This window comes from Brachycentrus maculatus, unplaced genomic scaffold (genome assembly GCF_059751285.1).
Source record: "Brachycentrus maculatus isolate JH-2025_06_01 unplaced genomic scaffold, ASM5975128v1 h1tg000185l, whole genome shotgun sequence".
In the NCBI taxonomy this organism is placed as follows: Eukaryota; Metazoa; Arthropoda; class Insecta; order Trichoptera; family Brachycentridae; genus Brachycentrus; species Brachycentrus maculatus.
Window position 1 is genome coordinate 536978 of NW_028280936.1, and position 22854 is coordinate 559831.

A 22854-nucleotide genomic window follows, 5' to 3' on the forward strand; every position below is an offset into this window, starting at 1 on the left:
TTTTCCAATTATACGTGAGGAATACATATATCTTTTTTTATGTACTGTTTATTTAAAGGGACTTTTAAAATCTACTTTTTTTCAAAATTACAAATAATAATCTTCACTTCCATAGGGACTGTGTTTGTTTTTATTTATTATCTCTAATCTCAACTAGGAGAGCATTGTTAGCAGTTGCCTGTACTCCCATATGGACTGTTTTTTTTATTTGTTATCTCTAATCTGAACTAGAAAAGGAATGTTAGCACAGTTGCCTGCACTTCCATAGGGACTGTGTTTGTTTTTATTTGTTATCTCTAATCTGAACTAGGAGAGCAATGTTAGCAGTTGCCTGCACTCCCATATGGACTGTTTTTATTATTATTATTATTTGCTAACTCTAATCAGAACTAGAAAAGCAATGTTAGCACAGTTGCCTGCACTTCTATAGGGAGTATGTTTGTTTTTATTTGTTATCTCTTATCTGAACTAGAAGAGCAATGTTAGTACAGTTGTCTGCACTTCCTTTCGGGAGTTACATTTCCTTTCGGGAGTGTGTTGGTTTTATTTTTTTATTCTAATCCAAACTAGGAGGACAATGTTAGCCCAATCGCTTGTACTTCCTATAGGGATTGATGTACTAAGAATAATCAAATTGTGATTTTCATAAAAGTGTGGGAATTCAAATATCTTCAGTTGATTCATAATATGTTTATATAATTTTTCATTACTCACTTACGGATATTCATTTTATCAATAGCCTTGTGTGTATTTTGTTTTAATTAATTTTTAATAAATAGAGAAATATTTTAATAGTAAAAAAAATCTGTTATATTTGATACAATAGGTACCAACCGAGAAAGAAAAGCCACCGGTTGACATTTTAAATTCTTCCGCCACTAATCCCAACTCTGCGGCTGGTCAGTACACCACACAAACCAGCCACTGCCAATTTGCGATGCAGGATTCACTGATGCTGCTAGATGCACATTTAATTTTCAAACCAATTTTATCAGCATTGGGTCTCGCCTCACACCAAGTGTCACAAGGTAACTTCGAACATATTATATTGAGATTTTTTTATTGTAATATGTAGACTTTATGTTACAGACTACATATTTAAAAACCTAATATTTTTTCCTTTTAGGTATTTCATTAGGCCTCTTAAAAATATCCTTTCTAAGGTTTCTACCATAAGTAATTTATAAAGTTTATAATGTAACTAAAGAAATAGCAAATTTATATCGCAAATAACTAAACTACCATTCATTAGGTATAATTATTACTGGTGGGCTAATTAAATTTTTTTGCTCACAGTCACCAAAACTTGTATACCTTATCCACAATCCATTATAAGATGAGATTTTATAGAAAAACTTGTCAACCACTTATTTTTCGACAACTCTTATTTTCATTAGTTGGCTTTTTTAAAATGAAAATATTAGATAATTATAATGTTTGGAAATGTATCTATATTTTAAGCCATTGTAAGGCTTCAAATATACATACATTTCCAACAATAACCGTTTCCGGTCCCCCAAAATTAAAAAAAAAAAAAATAATTGTCCTCTGCTCCACATACTGTTGTAAAAGATACGAGAGACAAAAATGTAACCTTGGAAATTAAATAAATAATACTAATAATGAAAAAAATGTCAAATAACATCCAACATGGGACCTAAGAGGAAAAAATCAATGTCAAAAGAGATTCGACATTGGACCAGTAAGGGTTAATTTGGCTTATAGTCTTATTCATAAATTTTTGTCAATTCAGGTGCAAGGACAATTTCATCACTGGATTCTTTGGGATCCAATCTCTCTCTAGTTGCCTGGATGGATTCCTTTAGAATTGATATTGTTGTCAGTGAATTTGGAAAAGCTGATAAGGGAAAAAGTGCCAAATCACCTAAAGGAAAATCAGGCATGTAAATCGTGTTTACCTCCGAATAACCATTTTGAAAATGTGTGTATGTTTACTTTATAAATTTATGTCTTTTTGTAGATTTGATCGCGAAAGAAATGCCATCGTTCTTATGTGAAAAGGTCGGTTTGGATATTGATTTAAAGAAAATGACCGATATGTCTGTCGACGATCTTATGCAACGCCAGAACGTTCTATACATTTCTCGAGGTCAACTTAAGAAACACATAAATACAAAAATTAACTTTAGTCTTAGTATAAGATACATTTCGCAACAGGTAATATTTAAAATTAATTATTTAAATTTTATACAGTAAGCGACGCAGTAAGATTCTTAACTTTTTATCATTATATTTTAGGTGAACATGCCTCTGTTACGGTTACTGCACCAAATAAGTAACATGTATCAAAATGTTAAAGAAACACAATGTGAATTAAGAGGACATACTAAAACACCGAAGCAGGTCAAACGTAGAATTTCAGGTAGTCTTTCACCTATAAAATTCTTTCAAATTCTTCATTATGTACAATTATATAAAATTATATTTTGTTTTAATGTAGTAACGAGTGAGATTGTGCCTCCGAAATATGATTCTTCCGCGAGTACTGCACCTTTTTCTTCGCAAACAAGTGGAATCGGAAACCCCCAAGGGATTGTTCATGCAACTATCCCTCAAAAGGCACTACCACACCAACCTATCGGACGGAGCAGACCGCAATCTTTTGCTCAGAAGTTGAGATCAACTGGAAAAACTGTCAAAGGAAAATTAGGTAAATACTTTACTATTAATACCCGTAGAAAGTGGCTATCAATCATGACGCTGATCATTCCGTCTATCTCAAAATGCGCAACTTCATATGAACGCCTCTCGAAGTTGTTGGAAACACACTTCACGCGATGCGTTCTTTGTAAATACGGGTTATAAATAATTGTATTTACGGTTGTTGGAAGAAGAATCTACTATCCCGACACTCTTAGTATGTATTCCAAGAATTTAGTGTAAAAATACAAATATAAAAGCTTCCATTATACACATACTTCAAGTAAATAAAACATTGAATTCTAGAAATACAGGATATAATTTTGACACCCCAAACTGCAATAATAAAAATACAGAACAAAATCACTATTCTTTTGTTTGAATAAAATAAACTGATTAACTACTTGCAAACCTGATAATACCTATTTAAAATTAAAATTTATTCATTCTCGTTTATAATTATCTCTTACTTATCTTTTATGTATATAAATACTTTCATTACACTTTTATCATTCCTGAGCTATTCTCAACACTTTGAGAATAGCTACCATCAATGAATTATTATTTGAATTATTTGTTTTCTAATGTTTTTTTTTTCAATTCAGATACTTTGTGACACATTTTTATAAACTTTATAAAATGAACATATACTAAGTTATTGACCACTTTTATTTTGTACTATTTCTCCAACTGGTTTCGATAAATATTATTCTTACCAGGTTACAGTTTTCTAAATGAAGGTGCCCACACTCCCATGTTTGTGGAGAGCGGCACTCCGCTCCATGCATCCGTATTGGAGAGCAGCATCTCCAGTACTGTTCCCGAGTTGGGGAAGGATGATTTGTCATCAGTGTTGATCAATTCTCAAGGGAAGCTAACACCTCGCTGCTGGAGAACTTTGTATTATCTACTTGACCTTTATGCAGCAATGCCAGACACTAAAACAGTCGCACACAGGTAAATCAAATAAAATTTTACTAAAAATAAAGCACTTTGTACTATGTGCCGTAATGTTAAACTTTTACTCGATCAAAGATAATCATGCGTTACCCTTTTGTTGATTTCCATACTATTACTGGAATGTTTTTTATGCAAAGGGGTTGCAAATATCTATCCTCAGATAATGTAGTATATAATAAAATGTTGAGAACTCACAATATTCAAGATTTTTCAAAATGATTTCTATGGTTTTAACCATTTACTATTTACGTTTTATTTGCTGAATTATAAAACGTGGCCTTTGGACATTAGTTTATTTTTTACCCATATCCTCTGTTTCAATAAAAAAAATCTTCAACAGATTTTCTATTACAACTGATGTACCAGAGGGATACAAGCACCAAAAGCCTCCGACACCCCGTCTACAATCCAGAGATCCCCTGGCACCCGCTAACGGGTTGGGAATCGCTATTATTGGGGTAGTCCGCATACACAGGACCCGATTACTGGCCTCACTTTCTGGGCTCAAATTGGAGGCAGAAATGACATCGCTACAGGTTTCTTTAACAGCATCGAAAATCTCTCAGTGGTCATTAGCTGGACATTTGGGCAGAACTATGATCGTTCTGTTAGAAGGAGCATCACCAAACCAGCAGTGAGTATATGATTGACTTTTTTTTTAGAATATCCCAATACAGGTGAAGAAGTTTATTAACCCTAAATAACTTAAACTATATTTATAGATACATAGTAACTAAATATTCGTCAGGTGGACTACGCAGTTAAAAACGTGAAAATGATCAAAAGTATTTATTAAAAATAGTAACTGGTTACATGACACTTAAGTTTGGTTTATTAGGAATGAATGTAAGAGACATTTAACAATAAATCACTATTCCTTACAGAATACGCAATATTCCGTAAGGAATATTTACGCGTATTTACGGAATATTGGAATGAGTTTATAAAAAACTTGTTTACACAAAGCCTGGCGGGTGCAGGGTGTAGGGAAGTAAGTGCACTTGACTTTTTCGGAGAAGAGCGTCGTCGCGTGGACGAATGTTTAGTTATCTAGGGGTAAGATGGGAATAGCGATGAATTTCGGAACAAACATACTTAAAATATTTATAGGATTATTCAGCATTACTGCTATTCCAAACTGAAACAAATTAAACTGCCACATATGATAACAATCTATGAAATTAAGTGAAATGATATAATATTTTCATTACTGCAATCCTATTCCTTATTTAGAAACAAATTGTAAATATGTTTTACCTATCATATTCTGTAATTAATTTTCCAGATGTAGGCATTAAAAAATGTGAAAATTATGATTTTGTGAATATTGTGGACCTTTTTGAATTTTCATATATTTAATAAAAAATATATCTTTTTTTTTTAATTGGCATGTTGTCATTGATTTTTTAAATGATATTTATATGTACATTCTTAAAATCAGGACTGTTGTACGAGTGACTGTTGGAAAATCTCAAGCCTTGTATTCATCAGACAGTTATCGTAAAGAACGCAGTAACTCTGGACTCTTGAGTGTCGGGGCAGTAAGGGTGGATTTGCCACAGCACCCTGTTGCCTTGCACGGCATGATGACTCGCTCCAGTCGTCAGCTGTCCTCCACTCTGCAGGTGAGATTCATTGAATTTCTCAAATGTTTTATGACTTAATGAAATATGGTTTCATCTATTAACAACAGCAAAAAATTATATATTTTTACTAACATAGTTCTCTATGGCTTTGAAACCTGCTCTTTAATCGAGAAGTTTGTTAAACATTTGAAAACCTGCCAGGTACATTCAGGACCTAGGGTCAATGTCAAAATTGTACTTAAATCAATTCGATTCAAGACCGTTTTTTAAACCCTGACTTATTTTGTTGCATTATTTTATATATCTATCATAATACAAGAATATATGCGGTAGAATGTGTATCTAATCGAGGTTAAGTTTGTGTTCTTGACACTGTAAACTTGACAGCTTAGACCCTATTTCGTGACGAATCATTTATACGTTAAAAATCCTGAAAATACCCCTCAATGTTACCAAAGTCCAGTCCGATAATTGGTTGCACTTTTCAGGAACTCGGTGTGACAAGAACCTCGTCCCGCTCGTCCCGTCAGGCCCAGGAGGAGGGGGGCGAGTCCCCCGAACACCCTCCGCCGCCACCCCCGCGCCCTGCTGCGCCGCCTCCACACCCCCCCTCAGTCCACCAGCGCCATCTCACCCTGCTGCAGCCTCTGGTTATGCAGTTCTCTATCGCATTACAGGTACATTTTCTAACGAGTTTATAAAAAATATTTTACACGTCTATGTCACCCTTAGTTGAACTAGAAAATGTCTACTCCAAACATAATTTTTTTTTAAATACGAAAAAAAATCATCCACTTTAGAGCAAACAATTTACCCAACTAGGATTTAAAATATTTTGCCTGGAATGATTAAATATACATATTTACTCCATAAAAACATTTCTGGAATTTTTTATTTCAATAATCTCAATAACCAGTGAATATCTGTAAAATCGTTTGATGAGTTGCTTGATGTAATAATGAAAGTATGCTCAATTTCATGAAGCTCTCTATCTACACAACCATTTTTCAGGCCTTACTGCTCGCAATTGATGACCAATATTTTGGCTGCATGTGACAACACGATAATGCAACAGCAGTAAATTTTCCATTAATCAGATTGAGATTGCTACAAATCGCAGCAGCGAGCTATGGCTCCAAGTAGGGAGAAAATAAATCCGAAATTTACATGTTCTTTTGTCATCACTCTCTTATCAACTGGGATTTTTTTCAGAGTCTCAGTGTGACTGCTGCATTACTTCCATCACTACAGGCGCAATATAAAATGGACAATGTACACAGTACTGGAGTCACAGGATCAAAAGCAAACTTCACCATAGATCTCCCGCAACATTCGTTGAGTTTTGTCACAAAACTGCAGGTTTGTAACAGTTTTTCATATTACCATACTTTTTACTGGTAATAATGTTGAGTATTGTAAAATACGTTAGGGCAAATGATTAGCATTACCGAAATTCGGGATGATTTTGAAAAAGCCATTTCTTCTTCCCTAATGGTATTATTTTTAGTCCAATATCTTAAGAATAAAGTGTGTCTTCCAGAAAATTATTACATAACAGTGAATTTCGTTTGTAATTTTAATTAATGACAATTTAACTTCGTGACAGATGGAAAAATTGTAATATGTATCGTAGTCGTACAGGAGAAAGTGACCAACTAACAAAACGTAAAATGTTCAGGAGGGCCATTTAAGTCACATTTGCTTGGCAAGAAAATAAGCATCAATGCAGTTAGTAATTTTTGACATGTCAATATATTATACTTCCAAGTTTAAAATCCTTGGGGATTTTTTCAGGGCAATATTAAGCTAGTAAGATATCAAATAGTCAATGATCACGTTTTTGTAAAAAATGCACTTGGTCACTTTCTCCTGTATGACTACGATATGTTCTTTAAATAAACAATTATCATTGCAACAGGAAAATAAATGGATTATTATGACCAAAATTATTAAAGAAAACACTTGTTTTGTTTACCACTTGATTTTATCCCAGGAAAAGACAGTAGAAACCACGAAAACGGGAAAGAAAATGAATGCTTCTCTCATGATATGGACTCCAGAAATCAATTCAGAACACATGATATAATATTATAACCAATGTTAGATTAGAAAGAGTTTCCAAAATAAAAGTATTACATTGTTAAAAATTATTCCAGGCGACAGAGGCTAACCTGCCGAGCGCTGCCAGCATCTCCCTCCCTGCCGTGCATGTGTCGGCGCAGTACGTCAGCGAGGGGGGTCGCGGAGCCCCGCACGCCGGCACTGACAGCCCAATGGAGGGGGTCATCCTGCGCAGCGGCTCCTACCTCTCCGCCACGGCCGACATAGGCACCTTCGAGCACTCCCTGTCTACCGATCTTCTCAACCACCTTGTCTTTGTGCAAAAGGTCTTCATGAAGGTTTGTCTTGTTCACTTTCTTCTTAACGACATTAATATTCACGATATAGATATGTATCATGCCGATACAAAACTTGTATTATATTCCCATTTGATTATTTCGATCACACATGTTGCATTATCCAGGATGTGATTTATCAGCCAGTGAAACGTGGAGAGAGCCATAGTGTAAATTATATTAATTGAAAACAAACAGTGGATTCCGTATGAACTAAACTAAGGATAGTTACTGCTGAATTGTTTTTACATCAGTGTCTTTGGTTGTTTTTCATTTCTTCATATGTATTTGTTGTTTGCATATATTGATATAAAGATACTATTAAAAGCAAACATGTATAACTGATTTTAATACCCCATCTTATGTAATTATTTTTTTGAAGCTTCAGTAGTGTGATAATAACATTTATTATTGCACATTCATTATGTGTTGTTCTTTGTCTTATAGGAAGTTAATGAAGTTGTTCAAAAAGTTTACGGTGGCGAAAAGCCTGTTCCTCTTTGGTCCGAAGATGATGACATGTCTACATTGTCAAACAGGCTTTTATTTTCCCTTGTGATTAGATTAAAGGTAATTTTCAATAAATCTAAATAAGGTGAAGTGCTTTGAAATTTGAAATTTAAAGATGAATAAATGATTTTGGTTTTGTTTTATTAAAGCGAATTCAACTAACCGCTACAACTCCGAGTAATTCTGCAGTACGATTGGAAACTGGGACTATGGAGTTCCAATTGTCAAACCGTTTTGAAAATGTTTCCCAGTCTTCAACTCCGTACAATATGAAATGGTTTGCCAAAGCCCAAGTAGATATAAACTTGAGTCTCGGACAGCTTATTAAAAATGCTATGTTTGAGGAAGCCGAACCGGAGTTTCAACAATATGCATTTTTCAACACGAGAATAGGTGATTGTTTTTAATTTACTAATACAAATTCAATATCGTTTTATTATATTTGTAAATTGTTAAAATAACAACTTTCCTTTTAAGCCCTCCGTAATGCCTTCCAAGATGAAATGGTTTCCGGCGATGACAAAGAGGTCGTATTGATCACATTGAAAAGACCGCTCATATATGTTCAGCCTATGGCAATAGATAGAGCCATTCTAGTCTGGTTGAATTACAAGAACGCTTATGAATATTGGAATGAAAAAAGAGCAAATCTGAACAAGGAAGTGCTAAAAGCAACGATGCAAGTGTTTGAAAAGGTCCAATTCAGCTCTCAGTTGGGTACGCTGCCCCATTTAAGTACACTGTTCCTGCAGTTGACTGTAGATGACATGGGCATATGTCTGCCATTAAACCAGTTGCCATTGGTAAGCTTTGCAAATAATTTTTATTGGACAAGTTGATATACATGGCTAAATATTTAAAATCCAAGATTTTAAACAGAAAAATGATTTTCGCTTAACTGACGCGTGGCAATATTTTAAAAGCAATTTGTACTTTTTGCTGATAAAATAAATACATAATGAAATTGAAAATAAAATCTTAATTTTTTTTCACAGATCTTTTTGTTTGTTAGTGTTCTTTTGCTCTTTTATCATAATTTTATTTCTTATTTGAGTTGAATATTTGTTTGGAATTATTGAAAGTTTGTATGAATATAATTGTTGAAGGAATCGGAATTTAGAATTATGGGAAAATTTTAATTACATATTATTTAAGTATCAAGCTGTTTGTGGACAAGGTCGGTAATGGTTAATTGTTCTGCTTTTTCTAAAATTTCTGTAAATTAGATCTTAAAATTATCAGTAAGATAAGATTTCCATAATTTTATACATCTTGAGAATGTTAAAAATTCTTCTTCTCTTCAAACCCTTTCCGCACCCCAGTGGTGCATAGGGTACTGCATCATATAAACGCAATCTTATCTTGATCGTTAACACATGAAGGAGAGGTGATCAGCCCTCTGCTTCAGGTCCCAGTTCAGGTTAATATTGAATAAATATTACAGTGAAAAAATCGCTTATATTTATTTAATCCCCCCCTAAGAATCGAACCCGGGACCTCCAGAACAGTAGTCGAGCATGCTGACCATTACACTACAGAGGCGAATTAAAAATTAATAAAATTAAACCTTTTCAGTCTAACTGGGGACAGAGAAGCATGTATGAGTTGGAGTCTCGTGGCGCCGTAGTGGTCACTTTGGAGAACACTAGCATATCGGCGTGCAGCTCCGGGTCTCTGGTGAGCAAGGGAAGGTTTGTGGGACTCTGTCTGCGATTTGCGGAGGACTTCGAGACCTCCCTGGACGACTGGAAGCCGGATATGGATGATGCTTCAATCATGAACCTGTGCAGTGTATCCGAGGGAACTTACGAAGTTTGCAGTCGAACTATAGCAGCCAAACAAAATAATGGTAGATATTTTTATTTTATAGATTATTTCTTCTTTGTTAAAATAAAACTTTTTTAGGATGTAAAAATACAGAAATGGTGGTGGACAGTTTGTTTTATATATTAATTCTTCATGGTTAAGTCAAAACATTTTTAGGATGTAAAAAAAAGAGTATAAAATCAGTGAAAACTGTTTTTTTAGACATTAGAATTGTCGAGACTTACAATAAAACTTCATTTAATCTTATACCAGTTCACAAGTTTTTTTGTGGCCGACTGCTCACACCTTAAAAAGATGATTTTAGCACTCAATATTTTTTTTTCATTACTTGTTTATTCACATAATCAAAGCACTTAATATGCTTTATCCATTCTTGCCTCAAGTTGTTTTGCACATAAGATATGTTTACAGTATGTATATATAATGGATTTTAATTTAAAAATGATAACAGAAAATGCCAAATGGTTCCTTAACGTCTCATGGCAAATGGAAGGAGTAGATATACATTTAGATGTCAACGTTGGGAAACAGTTATCTGCCCTCGGCCATACTCTGACTATGTTGACTGGTAAGTGGCTTTGTGAGATCTATCATATAATAATTATTAAAAATTAGTTTCAACTTTCAAGTATGTTTCATGTACGATTTGTGTTTTAGGTTCAGAGGAAGAAGATCCTTTAAAAATGGATTACGATAGTGATGAATTTGATGATACCGTTATCAGCAGAGATTCACAGGTAGTTCACATATGTATTGTGCATGCATATGTATATAAAAAAATATTTACTTAAAACGATAACTAATTTTTATTCTTTAATTTGTTTTTGTTTAAGCAGGATAGTGTAGTGCAAAGAACGTCCCGTAAATGGTCAGATAATCTACCGGCATTTTTATTTGATTCGACGATTGATGCAAAGAAGCGCTCTAAACTCATTGAGAAAGAAATGAATGAGCAAGCCAAAATAATCAATGATCTTCAAATATTGGGAGCCAGCTACGGTACTATCGAGCAAGAAATGAAAAGGCTTCACGAATTGGAAGCTTTGGTATTCAAAGACTTCAGGCGGTAGGTGTCCGCTTAATTGTAATGGCTGCATTTCACGCAATATAAATATACTTGATTATTTTTTAATGTATGTTTTTAATGTTTAGGGACATGATACAAAAACTCAGAAGGCAAAGTGTAAAAGCGTCATCTATAACAAAAGGAAAATTAGGTTTGGGTTCCAACAGAAGCCGTTCTTTTGTTGTTCCGAGCCCTACCCCAGAAGATCAGACAGATGTGGAAAGGTAAGAATATGCACATTTTTCTTTGAGAATAGCAGACAAAATCTGAGATAATCACATATATATATATATATATATATATATATATATATATATATATATATATATATATATATATATATATATATTCATTCAAACCCTTATCCGCACCCCAATGGTGCATAGGGCACTGATTCATATGAACGCAGTGTTATCTCGATCGTTTGCACATGAAGGAAAGGTGATCAGCCCTCCGCTTCAGGTACCAGTCCAGGGTAATATTGAATAAATATTACAGTGCAAAAAATCACTTATATTTATTTGACTCCCCCTGGGAATCGAACCCGGGACCTCCAGAACGGTAGCCGAGCGTGCTGACCATTACACTACGGAGGCGGACAATAATAATCACATAATATATATATAGTCACATTAGTTTTATTATAATTGTTATTATTCAGTTACGTAAATTAGAAGCAAACTTAATTTTTTTTTCGCTTTTTTATTTGAATATGTATTTCTTAAATGTCAAACGTAAGCACTAAATAAAATGTCTTATTTGTGATTAAATTTGGATTATCTAGGCTGTTGGGATACTCAGCGTTGTTCTGGTATATTACGTCATGCGTTATTGGAGGCCAAGAAGTACTAATAACAGTCGGCTTTATAACTCAAAAGATTTCTATCAGTGTGTTTTGTCTGCTTGTAATACTTTCAGTTTTTCAATTAACATAAGTACTATATTTCTAGCAATAAAATTACTTACTTTTTTTATAGGCAGACAAGTTATTATTTTATACCTAATCATATAATGTAATTTAAAAAAATTATACCCACTTCTTAGGTATAAATTATTGATTCAAGACACCCACTTCTCACATGTAATTTTTGGTTAAAGATTATACCCACTTCTCCGATATAATCATTGGTTTTTGGGTATGTAATTGATACATGTAGGTTTTTTTAAGTAAAAATCCAAAAAGACCTTTATTTTTTAGGCTTGTCTTCAGGTGATAGATAAGGACGAAGAATGATGGTATGAAATATACATCCCAATACTTGAACTAATCTTTTCATTTATTTTGTAATTGGCAGCAATAAAAACCCAAATGAAGCATCTACCCAACTTCGCCACTACATCTTATCTGTTAATTTTATTGATTATATGTATATCGATCTTGGTGATCTCCTGGACAGTTGTGACAGCACCATCGTGGCCAGTATATCGTCGGCGGGGCGCGGATCAGCGGAGACACTGCTGCCGCGGGAGCTGGCTCTGGAGGAAGAGGCGGAGGAGGAGGAGGAGGGCGGGAGCTGGAGCTCGGTGGAGAGCTCCCCGCAGGCAGGCCCCTCCCGCTGCGCGTCCCTGCGCGACCGGCGCACCGTGGCCTTCGCGCGCCAGGCCTCGCTGCCCAGCGCCGCCGCGCCCGGCCCCCCCGACTCCTGGGGCCATATGGACGTGCAGGGCGAGACCGTACAGCTCCGGAGAAAGACTCTGCACAGGTTGGAATTTAATTAATATCTCTTAAAGTAGAGACTGACCGGAGCATTTTGTCGTAACATAACATTCGCGGCGAGTATCCGACTTCGGATGGAACGGCGATCTGCTCAGCTCGCTGTACTGACTATACAAATGCTCGCATCGTAACGTGTTACGTCACGAGAAAATGACTCCGGTCAGTCCCCACTTTTATAAAAAATACTCCACAAAAGTCCAGTTGACTGATAAGATATACACAATAGTATTAAGTTTAGAAATATTTTATTTATTGTTTTGGCATTCATTTTGTGGTAAGAACAATTCGGAAGCTATGCTTCCATCTTCAAGTCTGAACATAAATAAGTTTTATTTAGACCTGAAGATGGAGGCATAGCTTCTGAAACTAGTCGTTATAATAAAATAAACTCATGTGGTAAAAAAACAAGTGTTTTCCTTTTACAAGTTTAGAAGTAACGTGTCCTTATTAAATATATATATACATATATCGCCCACTCCTTTCAAGAACGTCATAAATCAAAATACTTGATTTTTCAGGAGATCGTTTTTAAAGTTTAAAAAAATAATAAAACATATTAAAAATAAATACCAAGTCACTTCGTATTTTTTTAACTATGCAACAGATCGTTTTAGGTAAAACCTGAAGGTTTTTTCTCAATTTGAAAAATATTTAGTATATTTGAAAAAATATTTAAACATTACCTTTTGATTTATGACGTTCTTGCTCAAAATTTCAGTAATTGTGCCTGAAGTATGTCAAAATATGTCATTATTATCACTAAAACAAATAGAATTTGGAAGTCTGAAATTGAAGTATCTTGAGATAATTTCATTCCAAATAAGCAGTTATACCTAAAAATAATCATGGAGTTCAAATAAAAAATATGGGTTTGGGCTTTTTTTGGTTTTAAGGATAAAACACAGATAGAGGCAATACAATTTTATTTTCTCAAAAATTTCCAAAAAGTTAATGGTAACAATCACAATGCTCGTAGATATATAATACAACATACAACAGATAATAATATAGAAGTTTAAAAAAAATAAGCTACTGTATAAAACAGTTTTTTGATAACCCTAAAGGCACAGTTGCTTTTTTAATTTAAAAAGTTTTATAAACCTTTGATATTTAATTTTTTTCAATAAGTTGTATAAGGTTATTCTTTTTAGCGTCAGAAATCTTAGGCTTTCGGACGAAGGCAGGCTTTAGCGGTATATTTTTACATGGCTTAGGTTTTCTTATAATGATGGCCTCCATAAATTCTGTTTCCCCATAAGATTCCCCATTATAAAATATCGAACTAGGGGAATCTCTTTAAATTCGCAACACTTTAATCTGTTTAAATTGAACAGGTTCATTAGGCTTATTTTTGAGGACACGGAGATGACCAACGTCAGAGGCCAAAAGTTTTAAATCAAAGAAGTCTTCAAATGAAAGTTCATTAATAGAAAATGGTGTTGTTCTTTTTGCTGTTATAATTAATTAAATAAGACCTTCTGGCGAATAAATTGGCCCACTTTTGAGTGCTTGTTTTATTTTTCTTTAAATTAAAGAGTGAATGGAATCCCCTTCGTTCTGGGTATGGCCCTTTATTGTGTGATTGAATCGATAATGTATTTGCGGGCAGCAAAAATGTATGCAGCTAACATAAATTGGTTCTTCTGCTGTCCACTGCAATTATCAGAATAGAAAATAACATCTTTAGGTGTTTTTCTTTGATCGGTTTTCTGCTTTTTGTTGCCGGCTGAAGAATATCATCATTGACACCACTGAAATCGAGTTTGCTTTTAACTCGGTAAATCGGTTTTCCTGAAACAATCACAAAATATAATAAAGACATTAACGAACTTCATTGACTGCATATTTAGTGTACGTACAATTTTTTTTACCTTTACTGTCGGATGTATTTCTACATAAAGCATCTTTTTGGCATTGTTTTACATCTTTTATTACTAATTTTATCAACATTTTTCCCTCGAAAAGTCATAATGATGAATGTAGAAAGGACAAACGTAAATTACCAATTTAAGTGCAGAAAGACGCATGCTGCAATTTGTAGCAACTTGCAAATAGTAGATTGTTTTACTGGCAATAATGACACATTCCTAAATAAACTGCACATTTTTCTTATAGTGGACGAATTTTTCTTTAGAAAAGTGTCATAAAACAAATTAGTTCAAATCCGCTTTGTAAAAGGAAGAAAGTTTTATTGAAAATAGTGTCATAAGTTAAAATAGTACAGTCGATGTCACGCTTTTACTGTGCAAGAACGTCATAAATCAATATAAACCAGACAGGACGCTATTTGTTTTCTTTGCAATACTGACACAAAACAAAATAATACATTCTTGATACAAAACTATTAATTAAAAATGGTCTTACCTTTTGCGCAACACTGTTTTATGCCGAAATAATACACTATTGCACTAATCGACAAGAGCGTTCCTGTTCGATGGGTCAGTCACAACTAACTTATGACGGTCTTGAAAAGAACAGTGAATAATTTCTTCAAAATGCAAAAACACACTTTCTGCTCTGTAGCGAGTAAATATTAAGTTAAAAATATGCCGCTTTTGCTAGGATATAGTACATTTTCTAGGCATTCCGAAAATATGCATAACTCAAAATTGACGAATTTTGATTTATGACGTTCTTGAAAGGAGTGAGCGATATGTATATAAGTATAACTTTTTAATTTAAAATAAATTTTCTCTTTTTTTAAATAAAATATAAGAATCAAGGATATCGGCAAAATTAAATGAAAAAACAAAATAAAGCAACCTCACTTCAAACACATTGGCTCCGGTTGGGAACTGTACAGCATGCTATTGAAGTAGATTAATATTTTTTTATACATTAGTTAAGTTCAATCTCTAGTAAAAAAATAATATCATATAGATATCCAATAGTAATACAGATATCCTTATTTTAATTAAATTAAACACTTGAATAATCCACTGAATTGAGTTTTATTTTTATTTACGACTAGTTTCGAAAACGACAATTGTTTTCATCTTCTGGTACAAATTAAAACAAATTAAAGTTTTAATTTGTACCAGAAGATGAAAACAATTGTCGTTTTCGAAACTAGTCGTAAATAAAAATAAAACTCAATTCAGTGGATTATTCAAGTGTTTAATTTAATTAAAATAATCATGTCATACCACAAAGTTAATGCCGAATCAATAAATAATATGCAGATATCCTATAAGTATAAGTATAAGTAATGATTAATCTTTCTCCATGATAATCAGATTGAAGATTTTCATTTTACATATTCCAGTATTCCACCATTAGATGGATCAACGACAATAGGAAGTGCCAAGAAACCCCAAGAGCCTAACATAGATTTTGAGTTGGATGTTAAAGTTTTCATTAATAGCGGCAAATGTGTACTGCACACGAAAGATCCCAGCAAAGAGGAAGATCCAAAAATGTGAGTAACAATTTGATGATCATTTTGAAAGTGAATTAAATTACCCAAAGATTTATGTATTTATTATACTGTATCTAATTTGTCCGCCTCCGTAGTGTAATGGTCAGGACGCTCAGCTACCGTACTGGAGGTCCCGGGTTCGATTCCCAGGTGGGGTCAAATAAATATAAGTGATTTTTTCACTCTGATATTTATTCAACACTACCCTGGACTGGTACCTGAAGCGGAGGGCTGATCACCTTGATCACCTGCACTGCCCTACGCACTTCTTAATTAATTCCTTTTTTTCACTCTAATATTTATTCAATGTTACCCTGGATTGGTATCTGAAGCGGAGGGCTGATCACCTTTTCTTCACATGTAAACGATCAAGATAACACTATGCACCACTGGATGCGAATAAGAGTTACATAAATAATAAATAAATTTTAATCAACTTCAACTACTATTGTTCTGTATAACAGAATTAGAATGAAGGATTCAATTTGATTTTTTTGTTAATGGTAGGAACGCTCCTCGAATACGCAAGGAAAGGTCCGCTTCCGGGGGGCTTGCGGAGCTGGCGGCAGGAGGGGTGGTCGGCGGCGGGGGCGGGGGGGGAGGCGGAACCCCCTCCAGCCCCTCGACCTCGCGGCGCCCCAAGGCGGCGTACTCCCAACATCACTCCCAGCCGCACCTCACCAGGAACCAGTACCATCTTATCGATCTCACCATATTTCATGTGCCCGGTCTGGATGTCAAGGTAAACTGTCAAGACTATAGGTCATATCTTTTTAAAATTCTGACCTCTAATTTTTATTTGTTTTTATTTTATTCATGTACAGAAAAGAAATGAGTGCATTAACCCTTAGAGTGCGAACCGTCGATAGATCGACTCTCTATTAATTTATTTTAGGTATCGACCTGTATGGATGTGTCTTAGTGTGCGTACAACGTTTTTAATAAGTTAATAACATTTACAAATAACCATTTTAAATTATTTTGCTGTGAATTTAACATTGATTTTTGTATTTTTTTAAGTAAAAGTAAAAGTTTTTTATTTCTACCTACATAATATCAAATTTGTCAAGTAGTGATGATGCAATTAGCAATTTATGCAAAATATGTGAAAATAAGCTTAGCACTATAAGGGTTAACGGGCTAATAATATCGTTCATATCTTACAACCAACCAATATTGGTCAAAGTGTTTGATACCATATATCGACGTGCCTTACGTAAAGTGCTCTAACTACATTTTTGTCAGTTATGAGATATTTGGTGTATGTTATCAACTGACCATTATCTACAAATGTAAACAAACAAAAAATATATATAAAATAAATTACGCCTACTTTTCAGGCATATAAGACGCTATCTACATCGAATTTTCAAAATGAACTGAACTCATAAAACGCTAACTACTTAATTTTGACAAAGCATGAAGTTTTAAAACGATTTAATACATTATTTTATCGTGTTTTTGAATGAATAATACTAGTTTAGAATTTCAGATAAAACCGTTAATTAATAAAAAAGAATACGTTAAAAAAATCTTCTAAGCTCTCTCCTGTAAAGTAACAGATTTGCAGATAGTACTTTACGTAGGGGCCGTCGATATAGCTGTTTGCAATCAGAGGGTAGATAGTACTTAAACACTTAAATAAAGCAGAAATTACAAACTGATGGATAATAAGGAAGGCAAAGGAAAAAGGAGTTTAGGAAAGGAGGTAGAGGGAAAAACTAAGGGAGGAGGTTTGTTGGACAGTTAGGAATCTAGTTGGAATTTATAACTCTATAAAAAATAGAACTCCTCAAAAATCATAACAATATGGAAGAAAAAACACAAATGATGACAATCCTATTCTATTCGGGTATTGTATGAATTTCACCATAGACAATTTTTTAAGGGAAGTATTACAAATGGTGACATTTAAACATTCCCCTTTTCGTTACCAATATCTTTGCTTTCAGTAAATGTGTAGCTCAATTTTTCTTGGCCTGTGAAATTTTTAAAACCACCGTTCACTAGGCTCTTATTAAATAAGAAATCATTTTTATAGGTGCACTATGAATCTAAAACAGTCCAGGGTGATGTCACGTCTCCGCAAGATGCACCCAAATTGACGCAAATTCCTACAAGAAAGGGCGGAATTAAGAAAGCATCTTTGTTTGCTTGGGTCACACTACAAAGTATTCCCGAGGAAACTATTATAAGTCCACATATTCTAGAGTTCTTGGAACAGACATTAGAACCGATTCCGACCAAAGCGTCTCCTTCATCTGCCGGAGGTAACAAAGTAGTTTGGTTCAGCAATAATTTTATATAATATTTTTAGCATAAAATACTTTTTTCTTAATGCTGTGTATTTTATTGTTGAACAGATTCAGTGAATGCCATGTTCGAAGCAGATGAGGATACTGGTGTTGCCGCTTCCTATGGGCAATATGTGTACGCATCATTCCCGGTGGACGTTATTGTGTACTTCCATATGCAGCCATCCACTTTTAGGTTCTCATGTTTACCCGTATCTAGAGTGGAATGTATGCTTCAACTTCCATCTCTCGGTATCGTATTCAGTTCTAAAAGAGCGCAAGAAGAGTAAGTACTTGTTAATTCACATTATTTATGAGTTCAATTAAACAATATTAATATCACTTAAAACTCGCTTTCTTATCTGTACTCATCATGTGAGTACAACCGGTCGTCACATACAACTATTATCTTTTCCCTATTGACACTGCTAAATCCATTGTCCACCAAATATCTGCGTCCCATCATCGTATCCAAGCAATTTTTAATCAGGGCAGTAGGAAAAGCAGTATATTGATAAATTTGAAAAAAAATATTCCACAGATGACTGACCACCTTCACCGGAGTCTCAAAATTCCAATAATGCATGTTTTTTTTAATGATTTTTTTTTGTTTATTAAAAGCATTGTTAACTTTGTGTTAACTCCTTACATTATTAACTCCTTATCATTTATCATTCACTTTGAGTAATATGTACCACTTAAAAACGCCACTTCATTACTACCAGTTTTAGAATACCATTCCATTATCTGGCCTAATGCTAATGTTGAAATTGTTATTCCGAAACCATTAGTCATAAAGTGGTGTTATTAAGTGGTATTACACAAAGTGAATGATGAATGATTAGAAGAGTGTAATATATTATGTATTTATTTTAAGTGAAATGATTTTTTACCCTAAAAAATAAATTATTTTCTAGTGAAATGAATCATCCGGGAGTTGCAGTTGGTGGTTTGAGTGTGACAGGATGTTTAGCCGATTTCTCTGTTTATATTTTCCACCCTTACGGAGGGAAAAAGCCGGGAATCAAAGAAGCTCAATGGTCACCCTTATCAGACAGTGAAAGAAAAGATTCTCTCAGTATAAATGTTGAGTTTGTGAAATTCCATCTTTCACGATCTAGGAAACTAGACTTCCAAGCTGATCCTGATCAGTCTACTGCTGTTGTTAGATTTTCAAGTACGTAATTAGTTATAACAATATTCCGCAACAAAGTCATCTATATTCCTGGTCACATTATTCACGATTTTATCCATGGCATTTTCATTATTACTATGTACATTATCTTTATTATTTTAGCTATCATCGATATTGGATCAGCATCCTTCAAATATGATATGCGAAGACTAACAGAGATTTTAGCATTCCCTAAAGCGTGGTACCGACGCACGATTGTTCGGAGATTATTTTTGGGGGATGTGAGTTTGAGTGCACCATCTGAAGCCGACACAAGGTACATTTTTTGTTAAACAAAAAACAAAATTAATTGTTGTCAAAGATTGATTTGCAACTTACGAGTTGTAGTGAAAAACTAACTGAATAATTATTAATAAAAAAAGTTAGTCTGTATTTTTTGCACTAATTAACACTACTATATGTTTTATTATCATTAACTGTATGTACTTATTAAAGATTATGTTTTTATTTTATTTTAGTACCCAAGACAAATCAGCTCTGTCTCCAGTAGCGTCACATAAAGACCGATCGAAAATCAGCATGATTCACTCTAAATTAAAAGGTAATTAGTAATTAATATTCTACTATTATATACATATATAATTATTCATTTTTATGTATTATATTACGTTATAGTTCATGCATAATAGAAATTAAAATGCTTCATTATGTATTTCTGAATCATGATTTGTGATCAGAAAAAATGTTTTAAACCTTAACTAGAATGTTTGAAGAATATTATAATAGAATAAGAGAAAAAATTCACAAATCTCGTAGTTTTTTTACCATTTAAATGAGCTTATGTTAAAATAACATAGATTGACTTGGTTACTACGCAATATTCTCACGGTACATATGGAAGTGATCACCAGTATAAAACTTGTATTTTATAGTACACCTGTACCTTGTTTAAAAGGGATCATTCCTTCCCTAAATTATTATTCCATTTTTGTGAGAAAAAAAATATGTATATATATATAAATGTATAAAAAATATTCTTATTTCTTCTCTTAAGTAATTGAATAATTAAAAATTAGTACACGAAAACACACGTACTGCACATTTTTAAGGTTTTTGTTAAAAAAAACTCTTTCTTAGCTATATATTCCAAACGTAGCTTTGATTCGAACTATATTGTGTTATAATAAAATTCCATTCAAAGAGGTCCATCAACAGAGGTTTGGGTCTATTTAACCTAAGTTACTGTATGTACAGATAATGGGCGTGGCAGTAGTATAGAAACAGCGCAGTCCAGTTCTACTGATACACCGGCCGCTGCTTGGGAGACTCTTGTCTTGTTCGCCTTTAACTTTACTAAACTCAATGTCCACATGAACATGGGCAATGTAATGGGAAATGTAACGTAAGTAGTAAATGTAAAATTAAATAATTTCAATTAAATTTTCATGCAAAACCACAATATTAGTACTTGAGAAACACGCTACTTGAATAAATTTGACTCGACTGGTATGAAATCCATTTGTCATAACTATGGATGTGCCTAATGGAGATTTATGTAGGTGTTGTTGGGAATCGAACAGGTATTTATCTTAGTATATAGTTTTGCACAACCAGTTTTTATAAGAATTTATCAGATATTTATCTATGAATGGCAACCTATAGTCATGACTCATACAAATAAAATAAAATATTTTATTTTTACACCACATGAAATACTAAAATACTTTGACGGTAGCCACAATTGCACAAAATAATTGTTCATATCGGCAATAGGATGGAAGAGGGTGTAGGCATTATTATCACACACCCCTTTTTGATTAACTTTTTTTTAAGATGTGAATTTTTTTATATCCTTGCCAAAATAAAGCTAAGGTGGAGCAAATCAGGGATTGTATTATAGGTAGTAGATTATTTTCAAGAATTAAAAAATATCTGATTAGGTAAGCATTATGTATACCTAAGGGCTTATGTTTCAGCTGGTTGAGTCGAGACTTCCATTCGATGGGACGCCTTAATATAGGAAGTACAGGCCACCGCAACATGTGTGTCGGAGTAGGTCTAGGAAGCAGCGCTTTGGATGCCAAGGGTGGTATTGTCGGTGGAACTATCTCCCTTTCTACTATCGACACATTTGGTAAAACATAACTTCAATTCATATTAAACTGTCACTTATCCATGTATTAATTCACAGTTATTTTTATAACCGCAATGCCATTCATACAAAATTCAATTGCGATTATTACCCCATTAAAACATTATTTTACTTCTTTTTTCTCCCTTTAGCCCTGAAATGCTATGTTACCTTAATTTTGAATTATATGAATACTCTCCATTACCCCTTGTGAGAATCAAACCCAAAACCTAATGCATTATATGGCTATTCCCAAACATGCTCTATATTACAGAGGAGGTCATTTACAACAATAACTTATTTATTGCTTAATTTAATCCCTATTATGTTTTTAAAAAATCAAATTAATATGTGATAAAATAAATAACATTAAATTGTTTTATTTTAGTTCATATAATTGAAGAACCCGGTTCGAATCCAAGTCATCATTGCGGGTTAAGTCTCAACGCTCTGGAGTTACGATTGGATTATATGGGAACTTCAATGCTAATGGCGAGGGTTAGCAGTCTCAGTGTTGTGCTAAAAGACGAATGGATGGCACATATTATGCAGACTCATCCTCATCATATCGCAACTAATCGGTCAGTAGTCAAATAAATTAGCGACTACAAATGGCTATCCATCGCAAATGGCCAGCAATGTTTGTCTACGATTTCCAGTGGCTGCAAAGTCCTATCTCTTTTGATTTTTGTTTCAGCCCAGCAATAATTCTCGTGCACGGTACATTAAATTGGCAGCAACTGCAACTGCTAATTAGTCGCAGTACAACTCCAGATTTATTTAAAATGCAACTAAAACTGGAGGAATTTTTCAATCAACAATTCAAAAGTAGCAAACGAGTCTTCAGCAATCTGTATACATCGTACACGGCCAACCCTAATATGGTTCCTCCTAAACTTGGAAAACAGCGAAAAGAAGGTACATTTTTTAATTGTGTATAATTTTAAATATTAATGTATATCAAACATGGTATGTTTAAACGCAAGTAGAATTTTACAAAATTTGGATATTCTACATTCTAGGTGAACTTCATGAAGGCCGACAACACAGACATTGGCAAAAAGTCCTCAGCCTTATTTCCGGGTTGCAACTTTCAACTTTGCCTTCCCCACTCCCTACAAATGGTAACTTTATTTGTTTAATGTTGATTAAT

General features: G+C 33.9%; 1 protein-coding gene across 1 annotated transcript in view; it reads left to right on the forward strand.

Annotated features, from left to right (window-relative positions):
• Positions 1 to 22854, forward strand: part of tweek (transmembrane protein KIAA1109 homolog tweek) — a 41491-nt gene that overhangs the window by 14729 nt on the left and 3908 nt on the right. The window contains exons 14-45 of the mRNA XM_088262614.1: positions 827 to 1028; positions 1754 to 1900; positions 1982 to 2178; positions 2260 to 2383; positions 2462 to 2671; positions 3381 to 3618; positions 3962 to 4255; positions 5063 to 5246; positions 5696 to 5884; positions 6420 to 6566; positions 7364 to 7606; positions 8051 to 8173; positions 8263 to 8506; positions 8591 to 8916; positions 9689 to 9962; positions 10392 to 10508; positions 10598 to 10677; positions 10777 to 11006; positions 11093 to 11230; positions 12404 to 12709; positions 15989 to 16141; positions 16649 to 16883; positions 18183 to 18411; positions 18505 to 18721; positions 19353 to 19612; positions 19733 to 19886; positions 20089 to 20171; positions 20825 to 20972; positions 21547 to 21704; positions 22090 to 22282; positions 22399 to 22619; positions 22724 to 22825. Coding sequence (XP_088118740.1) covers positions 827 to 1028; positions 1754 to 1900; positions 1982 to 2178; positions 2260 to 2383; positions 2462 to 2671; positions 3381 to 3618; positions 3962 to 4255; positions 5063 to 5246; positions 5696 to 5884; positions 6420 to 6566; positions 7364 to 7606; positions 8051 to 8173; positions 8263 to 8506; positions 8591 to 8916; positions 9689 to 9962; positions 10392 to 10508; positions 10598 to 10677; positions 10777 to 11006; positions 11093 to 11230; positions 12404 to 12709; positions 15989 to 16141; positions 16649 to 16883; positions 18183 to 18411; positions 18505 to 18721; positions 19353 to 19612; positions 19733 to 19886; positions 20089 to 20171; positions 20825 to 20972; positions 21547 to 21704; positions 22090 to 22282; positions 22399 to 22619; positions 22724 to 22825 — 6166 coding nt within the window. The remainder of the gene's footprint in view (positions 1 to 826; positions 1029 to 1753; positions 1901 to 1981; positions 2179 to 2259; positions 2384 to 2461; positions 2672 to 3380; positions 3619 to 3961; positions 4256 to 5062; positions 5247 to 5695; positions 5885 to 6419; positions 6567 to 7363; positions 7607 to 8050; positions 8174 to 8262; positions 8507 to 8590; positions 8917 to 9688; positions 9963 to 10391; positions 10509 to 10597; positions 10678 to 10776; positions 11007 to 11092; positions 11231 to 12403; positions 12710 to 15988; positions 16142 to 16648; positions 16884 to 18182; positions 18412 to 18504; positions 18722 to 19352; positions 19613 to 19732; positions 19887 to 20088; positions 20172 to 20824; positions 20973 to 21546; positions 21705 to 22089; positions 22283 to 22398; positions 22620 to 22723; positions 22826 to 22854) is intronic.